This window comes from Platalea leucorodia, assembly GCF_965183815.1.
Source record: "Platalea leucorodia genome assembly, chromosome: 1".
In the NCBI taxonomy this organism is placed as follows: Eukaryota; Metazoa; Chordata; class Aves; order Pelecaniformes; family Threskiornithidae; genus Platalea; species Platalea leucorodia.
In genome coordinates this window covers 24,728,723-24,745,026 of record NC_138823.1, presented here as the reverse complement: position 1 = coordinate 24,745,026, position 16,304 = coordinate 24,728,723, and the positions used below count along the sequence as shown (strand labels likewise).

Here is a 16,304-nt window from a genome sequence, read left to right as displayed (position 1 = left end):
TTTGTTTTGATAAATAAGAATTTAGAACTCACTTCTGATTCCAAGTTAGTATACTTAGTTAACCCATTTAAAAGAACAAGAGCTGCTTACCTTCACTGCAAATATAAAAAAAACACACATAAAACTAGAAATATTATGCCTGCAAAACGATGAGACCAGAGGTGTTTCAAGGTTTGTTTGGTTTTTTCCCCCAATGTAAAAAAAAAAAAAGATGGATTTATCTCAAGTTTCATTTTTAAGGTTTTATTTTATTTTTACAAATATTTAAATGAAAAAAAGAGACTTTCTTAGATCTCTAGCTAACCTAACACAAACAAGTTTAGTTAATATTTCATGAAAAATGGGATAGGTTGACACCTACTAGTTTAAAGGCCCTATGAAGGCTCCTGCCTCTTTTGTATCGACGTTACAAAACACTCAGGCTCTTTATGCCAGACTAAACTGATGTAGGTTGCACTTTTTTTTTTTTTTGCAAAATGTAAGGTTATTAGAAGATCATTTTGCTCTGAAAGCAGTTTTTCTAACTTTCATGAACAACAGAGTAATGGTATCTTGTCAACTGTCTTTCAAGAACAAAGAAATATAAATAAATAAAAAATATATAAAGATTCCTTTAAGGACAATTAATTCACTCAACTAGCCAGTAAGTTACTTTTTACACAAGCTATATATTTGCCATGAAAAATCTGCAGCACAAACAGTATCACTCCACACTTGCACTGAAAACCTGTTGTGCAACAGGCTGTTCCATCCTAGGAGGATCTGGATTTTCCAGTTCTCATTTTTCTTTGCTCTTCAACAAGAGGTGATCAGGTTTAAAAATGTTTGCCACAGTTTCAACATTTAAGAATAACAGTCTCTTTTATCATCCCTATACTTGCCCACAATAAAAGCAGCAGTCTGAGAAATTGCTGGCAAGCCAAGGAACTCAGAGACCCCTATGGGCACTGAAAACATACATTATACCTCAGCAATACCCCTGACAGGAATACAGCTGATGGGGATATCCTCAAATAGTTACATAAGAGAATTTCTTCCAAAAAAAAAGTATGCTGGATAAAATGAATGAGGCAATGACATAACACCAACTCTACTACACTATTTCAAAAACATATCATAGCTAAAATAAATAATTCTAAACACGCATTTCAAAATAAGAAGGAATGCACGATCCATTCTAATGCATGTTTTGATCAAATTCAATTGATGTAATCTATAAAGAAAAATGCTTTTGTAGAGATGTATTTCCAAGAGAAAAGTATTATATTAATATTAAGTTGATTTTAAATCCGTTTAAAAATTCTGCTGTTAGTTGTTAAATATTTATACTCTATATTGGGCTGAGCCACATATACATTCCCCCATGCTGGTCTGGCTAACTCAGGGCCAGCTTGTTGGCAAAAAAATACTCTTGTCTTACTTTGTCAGGTGGAACCCTTCTCTCCACAGCAGGAGACATCTGATCCTCAGAGGGCCCCATGGTCATAAAAGTCAAACCTCTGTCAACAACACCAGAGGCGCAACCAAGTGTTGACCCATAGGACCCATCCACTCCTCCAAGGCTTTCCCTTCACCATCATGACCAAGAACATCCTCATAACCCTGGAGTTACTCTTGAGGTCACTCTCAAGGTCTCCTCTGGCAGTATCATTGGCATGTGCCCACATGGATGGGCAGCAGGAGACAGTAGTCTAAGGCCTGGACGAGACCTGGCAGTCTTTCAATGTTGTGACACTGGGCCCTGGGCAAAGAATAACTTTTCCTAGGTAGCAAGTAAGGTCAGCAGATAAGGGCATCCAGCTCCTACAGAAGGGAGTCTCCCACTACAATTTCCTGGGAGGGGGCAGGTGGTGGTATTTTGTTTGTTTGTTTGGGGGTTTCTGGGTTTTTTACAATTTCCTATGGGAATTCTCTAGTCTTTCTCTTGCTCTGTTACTACCAGGGCACTGGACCTCTTCTGCAGCTGCAAATCTACAGAGGAAAGCTTTCCTTCTTTTGCCAAAGTCACAAGCTTCCACAGCCTTCCCCATCCTGGAGATCTCCATATGCCACTTCATTGAGAAACATTTCCAGCTGCTGCCTCTTCAACGAAGTTGAAGGGGATCAGGCTCTCCTGTCTGCAGTGTTTCTGTGAAGATCCTGACAGTGTCTTTATTCCCTCAAAATATACTGCTTTGTCACTATTAGAGTGAGAAGCAATATTACAATCAGCTTTTAGCCTTCTTTGGACTATCACCTCTACTACAAAAGCTACAACAGCTTATACAACAACATATACTACTTAGGCTTTATATTTCATACATTCCTACCACTACTTTCTCACCGCACAAGGTGGCCTACAACACAGTGGCAGTAAATCTCCTGGGAAATGGGAGACAGGCGCTTTGAAAACAATAAGGTTGAAGACAGACTGGAATTTTGACCTCAGTCTCCGGGCAAACGCACTTAACTACCATGTAGAAAGTTACCACAGCCACCTCCTTCACCCATATTTTAAGCAGAAATTGTGACTGTATTTTAGGAGTGGGTGAGTTCTGCTGCTAATACATGCCTACTAGACAACCACCTCAGAGAACGAGTGGTCAGCCTACTTAGTTTCTGAATGGCAAGGAAGCATCAGCAGAAACTAGATCACCAGTTCCTTAGGCCAGAGCAGCTGGGAGTCTACCAAACGATGTATCCAAGAAATGTTTGACTGCAGAGAGCTGTGTAACAAAGTGGTTACAGAGTTCGCAGTTTTCCCACCGCAGTGAGTTATGCACCCAAGTCTTTACTCAAATTCAGGCCTCGTTCAGTATTTTGTAATATACCTATTTATCAGAAATAATTGCAACTGGCATTTAAATGGAAAATCAACATATTTTTCAATCAGCTGAAGCCTTCACAGACTTTTTGAAGGACTATGAACTCAAATTTAAAGGCTTTTCAATGGGGAAAAGTTTCCTGTACAAAACATTGCTTTGCTTCCTGAGAATGAGACTTGTAAAACTGCTTTAATAACTTTTGTTCTATTTTTCCACCTTCTGGAGAAGAAGAAGAAAATACTCAATGACACTACTATTATAAACCCATTAGTTCATTCCAGCTGAGTTATACTTTATTTCTGTTTTCAGCAAAACAAAGAAAATTCATGTTAAGCTAGCATTTTGCAACAGCTCTTGAAGCAGAATTGCCAACATGATGTTTTTCTTTGAAAAAAAATTCCCATTTATAAAAGATACTACTACTAGTGGCATAAATGAACAACTTTATTACCAATCACAGGAGAGAGCTCAAGGACTGGAATACGCTTGGAAATGCCTATCATCTCTTTCTATATATAGAGGAGTAAAGTACTAGTACACTTGCATACAGCATCGAGCAAACTGTCTTAACGTGGGCACAGTAAACATGCTTGAACAAAATTACATCCATGAAATATCAATGCCTGTGTCACAACACCACTGAAACCAGCCCATAATTAAGCTTCCTTGCTGAATTCCTGTAGGACATGGGTCATAGGTTGTTATAAAACACATAGTAGCTTTTGCTTTTCAGTTGAAAAAACAGCTGTAGGACTTAGGTCTTCCTAAAAGTTACGAAGCATAACTCAGAGCTACCCAAGCATCCACCTCCTATTACAGTGGAAACCAACTTACAGTATGGCACAATCTCTTACACTGGATGGACTGAAATCACTAAAAATAATAAATAAAACCGACTCATGAATTCTCCTTTCAAAATGTAAGTTCTACAGCGTGGTGCATGTCCCGCTGTAATCAAGGATCTCGTAATACAATAACACAAGAAAGTTCAGTGAGTAAGTGCTAGAACCAAACCTGTCACTTGCCAGCTGAACAATGAAACCATCGCTTGCCATCAGGCTACCTCCAGTTCACTGGCTTTCCTTCACTGGAGTTACAGGTCTCAAGACAGTCACCTATGGGGGAGGAGGGGGGGAAAGGAAGGCTGCTGCCCCAAAGATTATATTCTTCTGTTTGATAAGAAGGAAAAGCGTTTAAGAATTATATTGACTAAACCTAAAATATTCCATGTCTTATAGGGCAAAAAGTAATAAAACAAAAACCTGACCGCTTTTCTATATTCTATCTGTCAAACGCCACTTCATTAGTTCACTGTCCTCTTCTAATATATTCATTACCAACCATGAACTATCCAGCCCAAAGCAGATGGCAAATATAAATTTAACAGGGGGAAAAAAAAGGGAGGGTAGAGGGGGTGTGTGTTAATGAAAAGTAGAAAGGAGAACAATCAGAAGTACTCTTGGTGAACCAGAAAGCCCGAACACTAAGCCTTGCCGAAAAGCTGCAAAGGAGATGCGGGGAAGCTGGTCTGAATACTGGTCTCTGAACTGAGATATGAAAAAGCTCCTACATGAAATTAAATACAATCCAAGCAGCTGAACAAAAGTAGTACTACCTTCCATCAATCCCACTCTTTCTTCCACTCCACATTAAACCTCCTAAAGTTAAGCTCTGTCCTCCCACCTCTCTGTATTCTGCGTTTTCTTCCCTCCTTCTAGGTACATAGTCTCTGCTCAGAGCACGCACAGGCATACTAAGCAAGAAGGCATAAATGTTATTTATTGCTAGGCTGTATATTGTATGTTGGGGCAGGATGACAGGCCTCTTTTTGTTCCAAATCCCAATTTTATCTGGGCACAATTCCCTATTTGTGAAAAAAATATGGTTTTAGTTATTTTCTGTCATGGCTCCCAGAGGCCTCTAAGCATGGGCACTTATAAATAAAAACTTATTATTGTTTCTTATTTTGTCCTTGAGCAGGGAGACAAAAGGCAGAAGGAAACAAAACGTGAAACTAAACACAAGAGCAATTAAAAAAAAAAGTTTGTCATAAATATTTTGTGTCTCTAGGAAGGAAATGAAAGCCCTCTTCCCTAGTTAACTAAGTTTATTTCTCCAAGCTTCTTGCTTGCAATGTCCTATTATTCAGAAGTATCAAAGAGTACCTTTAAGCTACCTGTTCTGATTTATTATAATGAAATCACACAAACATCTGGAAAGTGCCCACCTTGCCTATAAACGTACATTGGAAAAAGCAACCAACCTCCAAAATCTTGTGTTTTTGTCAAGCACAAAGCAGCACAGAATCTCTGTCTGCCTCTCAGGGAGAGCAAGGATTTGCATGTCCCTTCCTGGTGACGTTTATTCAGGACATTTGCTATTGCTCCTGTTTCAGCCAATAGCACATGAATCACAGAACCAGAGAAGGACCAGCTATGGTGGACATGACATATTTATTTTCAGCTGAGAGATGTGGAGGCCCCATTCTTGAATTATTTCTAGTTTTTAATCAATGGGTGTCTAATGCAAAATACAGGAAAGTTCAGCAAGTAAGTGCTGGAACTGAACCTGTCACTTGCCAGCTGAATGATGAAACCATCACTTGCCATCAGGCTACCTCCAGTTTGCTGGCTTTCCTTTGCTGGAGTTACAGGTCTCAAGACAGTCGCCTATGGGGGGGGGGGGGGGGGGGAAACATGCTGTCCCAAAGATTATATATTCTTGTTTGACAAGAAGGAATAATGGGCTTAAGAATTATACTGACTAAATGCCAAGGTATAGAAAGGTAATTCCCTTTCTAACAGATTCTTACTGGAATCAATTAAAAATGGAACCTAAGAGTACATTTTAAAATCAGTGTCTCCAGCAACATAGCAGACAAACAGGACACGACTAAGAGATTGCAGTGCAAACCTAATGACACTTTTTTTGGTCTGTTTGGCATACTAACAGGTATTTCCTCTCTGCACATATAAAAACTGCACGGATAGTTATTAAGCCTCAAGTGACTTGAAAGGCCACACTAAACCCTTCTTCATAATACTTCTTCTACCCTAGGAATTACTTAATTATCCTTTACTCCAAATTTGCTTCAAATTTGCTTGTAACGTCTTTTTTTTTTTTTTTTTTTTTGGCATCACTCATTTTTTCCTTAACTTGTTGAAATTGATGAGTTTGAGACTGCTTGTACTAACCCTCCATTAGCCTCACAGCTTAATAGGCAAATACTCGTTTCAGCAGGAAAACAAATTAAAGCACATACTGAGTGTTTTCCTGAGGTGAATCATCCTGCTTAAACTAATCACCAACCAACAGGTATGTTTACTATCTTATTGCTGAGAACACTAGGGGAAGGGAAGAGAAAAAAAAAAACAACAACAACAAAAAACAAATTACCAAAACAAACCACAACAACCCTCCCCCCACCCCAAAAAATAAAATCAACAAAACCTCCCCTTCCTTCCAATTTGCTGCACATTAAACCGCAGAGAAAACATATTCCTGCCTTGCACAAATTACATCAGGTGTATATGCGCAAACACAAATACAACTTTATGTTTGCTATAAAGCATTCAACAAAGTTATTTATTTGGCACTGATTTCCACTCTTGAGACATTAGTTTTATTTATTACCTCCCCCTCCCGCAAACAGTTGCCTGGAGTTAAACATCACATTGTGCCTCATGAAATCAGGCACCTACAGCTTGAGTTAGATTCATCTACTGATGCTGCCCATTCAAGCAAATAATTCTATTAAAGTCTGTGGGCCTCATTCTGCAGTACTCTTCAGCCAAATAATGAGCACATGAATATGTAGGTACATAAGTTAAATAGTTAACAAATACGTATTTATGCATATTTCAGTGTAAGTTACAATTTTATACTTTAAAACATTTGCAAATTTTTTTTTATTTGTTAGGTACTCTCTCACATGCTGCTGAAGTCAATTTGGACTTTATACTTAGGTTTCAACTATTTTTGATCATTCCCTTAAATCAAGCATTATTGAATTACATTCCAACATATGTTCAAATAATAACACTCAATTATAAAATAAAAATCTGCTAATTGATCATGAGTTACAAAACAATTTTGCAGCAAGATGTGTACTGATTGCTGAACCCATGGAAAGTCATGACAAGTTCCCAGGACCACTGACATTCAAGCAGCAGCTTCTCACATAATCACATCGCTTCAGTTTAGCTCCAAGGAACTGGTCCAAATGTATGTGAGAGATGAGACGAAAAGCAAGAGACAAGCAGTAGAAGGGAGAATTCACAGAAGGCTAATCTTAGAGTCCTCCAGAGAGACTTAGCAAAGAACCAAAACCAGGCTTCTGCTTTGAATCTCCCACTATAGTCACCTTTTTCTCCACAAACTATAGAAAGCACTTAGGGACACAAATACCCCTTCTCCTGTTTTAACCACAGAACTTGACACGTAAAAGCCACTGATGATACAACGTCCTCATGCAGTAAGAGAAAACATTATTAAAAGAAAAGTAAATTAACAACATACTTTTCATGGTCCCATCTTCCTCTTCATCATCATCGCTGTTTATTACCATAGTCCCCAAGTCTGATTCTAACATAGTACTGTTGTGTTCAATCATTGTCTGAGCGCCTTCACTCATCGTGCTTGTGGCCCTCATGGTACCAGCACTCTCTGAACTGGTCTTCACCATGGTGTGAGAGTCCAGCTCATCTTCGTCCTATGAAGAAACATTTGTCAGAATGCAGCAGATCATTTTAAAAAAAACCCAAAGTTAAGAAGCAATGATTTAGATGCTCATTCATTAGTTTTTATATCTTCACATGACCTAGTTGTACTGCTAGACTTCCAGGTTTAAAACTTTAAAAGAAATTACAAAATAAAAAATGTTCCCTATAAAGGAAGAATATAAGCTTTCTTTCTCACAGATGTACAGCAGGATGGATACACCAGAAATGTGGCCCGCACACTCACTTTTCATCAGCAGCCAGTTTTGAGTATCTCGGCGATTTTCATGACCCATTATACCTCCTTGGGTTCCAAAATCAGTAGCACATTTTATAGAAAGTGATTTGGTTGTTGTGCAATGAACTATCAGCAAGGATTTGTGCTGATCACCCTTAACTAAATATCATGCCCAGCATCTTACATTACACACAGCACCCAGATGACAGGCACCCATTCAATTTAGGTATTAAACAATCCTCCAAAATAGTTTTCAAAGTCCACTGCAGAAACAGAAATATCAACTTGGCTTACTTCAAGTATTTAGTTCTCTTTAAAAACCTCTGTCACAAGAGCAAGCAGAATGTTGATACTATGTAGAAAAATACCTGTAGAGCAGACACTTAACTACTAAGTGGGTGGGGGAGCTAATATCATGACAAGATACAATAGCATTTTGAATCAGTGACAATAATGGGCCAGGAATGTGAAACAGAGAACTAATGGCAATCCAGTTAATGAATTACAAAATTCACATGGAATACCAGTATTTGAAAACATTAATGGGAAATCCCACTCGTTTCCAAAGTCTGATTTAGATTATATGCACAACATCACAGCATTTCAGGAATAATGTGAGGGACTATACACATTTTCTATATGAGTAAAAGCTATTACCCAAGGGGAAAACAAAACAAAACACCACCCCCAAACAAACAAAACCAACAACAACAAAAAAAACCAAAACAAAACTAAAAAAAACCCACCCAAGCCCCCAAACCCTACAAGGTCTGGCACTTTCTGTTTCTTACTGAACTTGTTCCTTTCCTTTCCTGTTATTCCCTGAGGCAGCAGACAATTTGCCTCTAGTATAGACCTAAGTGCACGAGCCAGCTACACTGCCTGAGTGCCTGCTCTCTAACGGCTGGTCTGAGCAGATACTGAGAATTGTAGTTAGTAGCAATACCAATACACCAGCTCCTGAAAATTAGTCTATTACGTTTCAACTAAGAGACACAAAAATAGACCTAATTTTGATTCAGAGAGTCTGGCTAACAGCATAACGTACTGAAACCAGGACACAGATCTAAATCCGTGATTAAAGTTTCAAATGTCAAAAGAATCATTCTTTTCCGGATTATACTTTGTAAAAATATTAAAGTTCTTCATTTGCGTTCTTTCTGGCTTTTTTTAGTTGCATCCTAAAACACTATATTTAGTACCCTACCCTTAAAAAAAACTATGATATTCCCAAAGATACAGACAGTTTACAGCGACAGCGCTAGAGGACTGTGCCAGTGAATAAATGAGAATATTTTAGTACTGCTCCTCCTGGTGGCAACTTTAATTTTCTTTACACTTCCCCCCCCCCCCCCCCCCCCAACATTCTTGCTAACCCCAGTGGTTTTTACAAGTTATATTTTTCCCTTTCTAACAAGGGTACTCAGAAAGTAAAGTCCAAAAGTGTCTTTTTGCATTGCATTTTAAAAGTGCCCGAACAACTAAGTTATTATTTCCAAGTGCTTCTTTCACTACTGCAATACAATGCAAAACTGACTTACAACGTACTGCTAGTTCTCCTATTAAGCACTACAAATGTGGCATCTCTGATGTACAGGCAGGCAAATGTCTGAGCTTAAGGCACAGTTATATTTGATTTACAGATTTGTTTGACTAATATTAATATCCACTTGCAGTGCATATGGTTCTAAACTTACTAAAACCGAAATCAGAAATGAATCAAACACTTTCCTGAGGCTTAAAAGTTTTATTTTAGAAGTTAGTGGAAAAAAAGTGATGGCTAACAATAAGAACAAGTATGAAATGGAGTCCTAAGTGACCATTTTCATATCTTCTGCTTCATTAAAAACATTGATATTTTATTTCTTCAGTCAAATCAAGTCACTGGATTTGTTCCAAAGACTAGCATTTCATTTTCCAGCGTAAGAGTGTCAAAAGCCTTTATCTTACTCTTATCTCTCAGCAAAGAGAACAGTTATCTTCTAGTACCTAGAAGACTAAGGATCACAAAAGCCCACCTTGGTACTAAAAGAATAGTTGTCCCAAAAAGGGCGATACATGACAATTTTGATCAACAGTGTTTTCCCTAGATCAGGAATGATGTACTGAGAGAGAGAGGGCAATATAAATTGGGAGGGAGGCTGTGCCTGCCCCAAAATAATTAAATTTTGTGGGTTAAGCCAGATTGCTCCCAGAACTACCATTCCAGTATTTCTCACAAATATGAGATTTAGCTAATATGTAGACTATACTAGATCTGAAAAAGTAATTTTATAAAAATATCCAGTGGATCCAAGTCATCTAAGTGCACATTTACAGGAGAGATGAAAGTGATTCTGTTGTACAAATTCTGATTCATGCTTTACAGTTTGTAAATATTAATGTAGAACTTCTGATCTGTTGTTAAAAAAGGTAAACCCACTCATTAAATAAAAACAAACACACTCTCAATTTTAACCAGGAAAAAAATATAAGGTATTAAAGCTGAAGTGTCATGTTCTCATACTGTTTATGAAAACAGATCCAAGAATCAAGCAATAAAACCAGCTAACTCTGGAATTAAACTCTTTGCTGTTCTCTTGTGTACAAGTAATAAGCACGAAACTTGTATTTGATAGGGGCTTGATACACCAGTAGACAGCAACAGAAACAGCGCACGAGCGAGAGGACTAACATCTCTTGAAATGCTACAGAAAATACAATAAACTACAGAAACTCTGAACAACATTACAGCGTAAAGTAAGTACAAGTAAAACATTGCCAATAGCCCGCAACCCTACGGGACTAACTGTTTGGATCTCCTTATTTACCAAAATAAGTTAGAAGATTAACAAAACCAACCCTTAAAGCATGAAAATGCAATCATAGATACGTGATGATCAGGACAGCCAATTCAAAGAGACTTTAGGGGAAACAACAGGCAAGACTTTAAAATATGCTCGTAACATAAAAGATCTCATCATCACACGAGAAGGTTTCTCAGAAAAGATGGCCTTGCACATCATACCTGAGCCTACATCATGATAGAAGCGAGTGAGCTGAGGTGATGAAGATTAATGGATTTTTCTGTTGCATTTTTAACATTCATAGGAAAATAGGGGATGAGGACTGATAAAGAAAAAACTAAAGACAAGCAAATACAGCAGCTTGCCTTTAAAATCTCTTTAACTATAGTTTGTGCATGTAAAAAGAACACTAGAGGGCACCAGAGACAGCTAACTAGGCTGCAATACATTAAAGCAAGATTTACATGCTGGCAAAATTTAGTATCCTGTAAAATAATTTCATTTACTATTAACACCTCATCATCACCTTTGAAAAATGTGGCTGTAGTCACAGCTATCTTTTTGTAAAAGCACTGTAGTAGCTACATAAACACATAATACAGTTTGGTCAAGAACAAGGATTTTGTAAAAGTTCCTAATGTGTACAAAGCCCAACTACAACCTGAGTACGTACTTAATACTGAGCATGCATTTAAGTTTAAACCCATCAGAAAAACAGGTAAAGACTTAACTTTCAGCACACACTCAAATCCCATCAAATTCAATAGATATATATCACGAAACAGCATTTAAGTTTGTTTTCTACCTCCTTCTAATTGATACACCTAGTAACGATGACCTGCTGCTCACAATTACCTCCCTATGTTTACTCTTCCTATAATTGGTTTCTGGCTCTAAATTGCCGTGGATTTTAACAATATGCTCTGAAAAAGCTGTTTATGCCCATTGGGTAGCTATATTTCACTTGACAAAGTATCTTTACATATTTCTAACTCCAGGACACTTAAAAGACTGCAATCAAATTTAATTAGCACATGTCAAGTGTTCTTTGACTTAAAGGAAAACTACTATGAAAACAGAAAGTTTTAACACTGTTTGACATGCAAAGTTACATATTTAGATCTTTATACGGATACATAGATATATCATATACATACTTTCCTGCATCTTTCATGTGTTTGTAAATATAAAAGCCTTCAGAAAAATACAGCCTAGTGTATCAGATTTAAAATACAGAATAACTCAAATGACTCACTAGTTCCTTTAAAAGAACTAAATAAATATTGTAAAAATATAAAGGAATAATTACAGCAATTATTTCGTAAGGTCTCAAAAGAAAGATGCCAATTTCTCATAATTAATATATGATTAAACAAAGAAACTTTTGTATGAATGAATAAATAAGCCTACATGTAGGAATAACTGATTATTGATGGTTGGATAAGTTGTTGATAGTTGTCAACCACTACGTGTCTAAGAAAAACAAAAATGGAGTACTGAAGCAGTAATTCCTTGTTTGAATATTCTAAAATAATTAAGCATTTCTCTCATAAATAGAGACATTAAAATGTAAAAGAAAACATACAGGAAGAGCTGCTTGTTAGCTCATTCCTTTAAAGATCCACAGAAATAAATATTTAGACATGTTTCCTGAGAGCTGCCAGGCAACGAGTTACTTTACATTCCCGTAATACAGCTGCCCAGCCTCAGCATCCAATTCACATCACACTTCAGAAAATGCACGAGAGAAGAAATTGGTCATGTTTAGTACTGCCTAAACTAACATTTAAACTTTGATATTGGGATTAACCTTCTGTAGAATACACCACTTGCAATTTTTGCTTAATTAAAAAAATCTGTACAATTACCTCAGCACCTATCAAAACATGTCAGTTTGTCAGAAGGCATTCTCATCACATGAGCAGCTCTCGTAATAGGCATAAAATCAATTCAGAGCACACTATTTGTAATGATATTACATCTCTCTGGAAGGATACAGACGTGAAGACTGTATTCAACCTGGCCATTTATTTACAGCTGTATAATACGAAGGTTTGAACAGAAAAAAATATTTTAAATTGACAACTTCCGATACTATAAAATATTCACAGAAAATGGTAAAAATGAAAAACAAGAATTAATTTTAGGGATGCGACTCTTCCTCACCCGAAGGAAAACAACCTGAATCGATCCTGAAGATTAAGCACACAGTTGTGAAACCTTTGCATCCGATTAATTCTCCAAACCCACCCACTCCTCTCCATTCTACTTTCAGATATAACCTGAGTGCCCATTACAATAAATACATGGCTTTAAGAGGGAATTAAAGCTATAAAAACTTATTCAAATGCAACAGTTAGGGTTAAATCTGGTTTCCTAACAAGAGGAACATCATAGTTCGAACATTTTGCACCTTTCTTCTTGATAGGTCCCAAAACACATACCAGTGAGTAATGAGCACAACTGCTCATGCTTTACATAGGAAATTCTTGGGGGTTTAGACGAATAAATTCAAGCCCCCAGCAGGTTAACTGAAATCGTTCTTTTTCAACAGTATATGGACTCAATTCACTGCCCATGAGAGAACTTCAACATTGATAGACTCTACTTGACACTAACATCAATATTTGCTCTTGCTTTTAGGTGTTATTAAATATGCATTTCTCCAGGTTTGAGTCTGCCTTTACACTCCTGCAGTGAGAACTTCACAGCAATATCATTGGGAAAAATCCACTGCTAAGGTATTATTTTCCAAAATTTAAGTGCTAGGTGGCTATTACTTTCCAGCTGAACAGTGACTCCAATTCCATGGACTCCAATCTGAAAACATTTCTAGATACTTAAATATGATGAAATACATGCATGACTTACTGTCACTACTACTACCCAAGGTAACGTAAGGACTGTCATTATCTGTTTCTAGAACTGCTGCCATCGTTGCAAGTTGGCTTATCAAAACCTGTATTATCATTTGAACTGTATGTTCATGTAGTCATGCAAACTATGCATAAGCAGCCCTTTATATTTCTTCAGGGTTCTGTGGAAACTGGTACCTAAGGAGGAGGAATGTGCAATGGTTATTTATCTTTATGCTTGGATGCTGGACTGCTGACTTCATCCGCTACAGTATACCAAACTGGTACTCGTATTATGTGTTTTCCCTTTCCAGAAGGGAAAGAATAAACACTCAGAAGCGTAAAAAAAAAAAGAATTGGTTTATTGTTTTTCTGGCAGTTCCCCAAACAAGTTCCAAATAAAATGAAAAGACAATCTTTGAGCTTATTTTGAAATTAAGCATTATTTCAAATTGAAGTGGGGGCTTTTGGGGGGTTTGTTTTTTGGTATTTTTTAAAATGACAAACACAAATGTTCCAATGCTTTCATTTTATTTTTCTGGAGTTTATCCTCGTTTCCTTTAATAACTTGTGGGTTCATTGATCAATCCCTGCCTAGTACGCTTTAAAAACGAAAATCTGTGCTGTCCAGAATTTCACTTAATTCAGGCCTCAGTCACACCTACATGTTTGCTCAGGAGCCTTCTAGCATGCAGTACATGAAAAACACAAATTCAGGAAACATGGTACAGAAAACTTCTCTGATTAAATAAAAAATTGTAACAGTTTGTCCTGCTGTTTCCTAGTTTGGCTGGTTATGTGCTTTTAGCTGACCAGAATCTTTAGTGACTGTAACTGGACAAGATGCTGGTGTCATCTCTCAAGTGAATCTGAAATTTCTTAAAATGACGTACTGCATTGAAATACAGTTGCAAGATATGGGAAGTCTGCATTACAACCAAACAATTATTAATACCAGTTCAAAACAAGATTAGTTCTGCGTTGTGACAAGACAAAAGCTATTCATAGGCCACTACTAAACATGGAGTTTTGACAAACTGTATTTGTCAACAAGGAAATCCCTCCTCCTCACCATCAGTATTCTTCATTTCACTCACTCGTACCCTCACTATTTCTATTAAAGCTAAGCATTTCTAAACTTTTTTCACTCAAGGCTTACCAAGCAATGCAAAATTATTAAAGGCATATATTTACTGATAGCAAAAGTCATGCTTACTACCAAATATCACATTAACAGTTTCAACAAAAGTAAAAATATCATCCTAATTACAAACCTTATCACAGATTGTTTTTTAGAATCATAAAACCATATGAAAATTTAGGGAATTAAAACATCTCAACAGCATAAAAGAACATAAACAAAAATCTTTTTAAAAATAGGAAAAAAAATCCCTTTTTACTTAATCTTTTTATGACAACAAACTTTTGAAAAAGTTTAACTGTTCAATATAAACCTTACAGCAAAAATAGCTGGACACCCTCTTGTCCATTACAAGACATTTTTTCACTAGTAAATACATGGTGGCTTATAGTCTTCCTTCGATAAAGCTGATGGAGCTAAAGGGATAAAAAGGCACAAAACCTCTCCAGAATAATCTCCAGGAGTCATGAAATTTATCTATCCATGACCAGGATAAAAACCATGAAATTATCACACTGACAAGCACCACTTCCCACTTCGCCAGCAGCACCTGCTAGTACTTCCCTTTTGTTTGCTCCACCTACAAGTGGCATATCAACTTCTTATCTTTGCACATGGGCTCTACATGTGGAACTTCCCCCAAGCTCCAAGAGATCTATTCCTTCCCCCTGCTGAAGTTTACAAGAATGACACAAACTATTTTTAAAAAAATATCCATTTTCTTTGCCATGAGCAAAGCTGGCCTTTGCTAGAGAACTACAGTTAAACTCTCAATCACCTTACCATGGTGTTACAAACACATCCTCTGAATTACTGTTGCTTCAAACGCACATAGGTCTGTAGTAAATGTAAGACAGCCTGACTTACCTTAGCCCACAATGAATTTGACTACAGACTATTGGTGTAGCCTATCCTACTACCGGACCCCTCTCACAGCAAACAAAAGAGACATAAGATTAGAAAGGTTAATCCGTACGTGTTTTCCCCAAAGAAAAACAATTACAATAACCCGTTAAGTAGAGTTAGAATGTGTAGTTCAAGCAGCTAACACCCCTTAGCAATATGCAGTAACCACTCACTTGAACTTAAACTTCTCTTCTTATGCTCTAAAATATTAAGGGATAGTTTGCATTAATCTCTTTTATGCTTTGTATTCGGCCTACCTTCAGTGTCACTTTAAGTCCATCCTTCACAAAGTTTACTTTGCATTAAAATAGACCCATAGACGCAGCCAGCTTATCTTGCTGATGAAGCAAACTGCTTAGCTCAAACATGCAACCACAAAGGCTTATGTAATTACGTCCAAATGCAATATATTATGCACTCAATATCCAGGATCCATCTCTCTCAACATCTCCTGCAAATATCATTCGGTATTATCTATTAATTTTAGCTAATCAATTATAGCCTGTAAGTCAGCATCACCATAGAAAACTAAAAAGGAGTACAAGACATCAAATTACTAAGGATGATAAAACAACTTCTAAAAGAACTCCAATAATTAACTCCAAGGATACTGTAGAGCATAATGTGCACGTTCAATGTATTTTATTATTTTTTTAAATAATTCTGAAGTCTTTTACAAGTACAGAAGTACAGTGGGCTTGCCCTAAAAAACATACCCTTCTTTTCAAAATGTCCATACTGCTAAAGTTTTCATCCAGACTCTCTCATCCTTCTTGCTTATTTGTCATCTTAAAGTCTTAACTAGTTATCCCCTGGAGCATCTCTCCTGTGAGGAGAGGCTGAGAGAGCTGGGACT

At 37.1% G+C, this 16,304-nt stretch overlaps 1 protein-coding gene across 1 annotated transcript in view; it reads right to left on the bottom strand.

Moving 5' to 3' along the window:
* Window positions 1-16,304, bottom strand: part of STK3 (serine/threonine kinase 3) — a 137,758-nt gene that overhangs the window by 51,218 nt on the left and 70,236 nt on the right. The window contains exon 9 of the mRNA XM_082319584.1: window positions 7,323-7,515. Coding sequence (XP_082175710.1) covers window positions 7,323-7,515 — 193 coding nt within the window. The remainder of the gene's footprint in view (window positions 1-7,322; window positions 7,516-16,304) is intronic.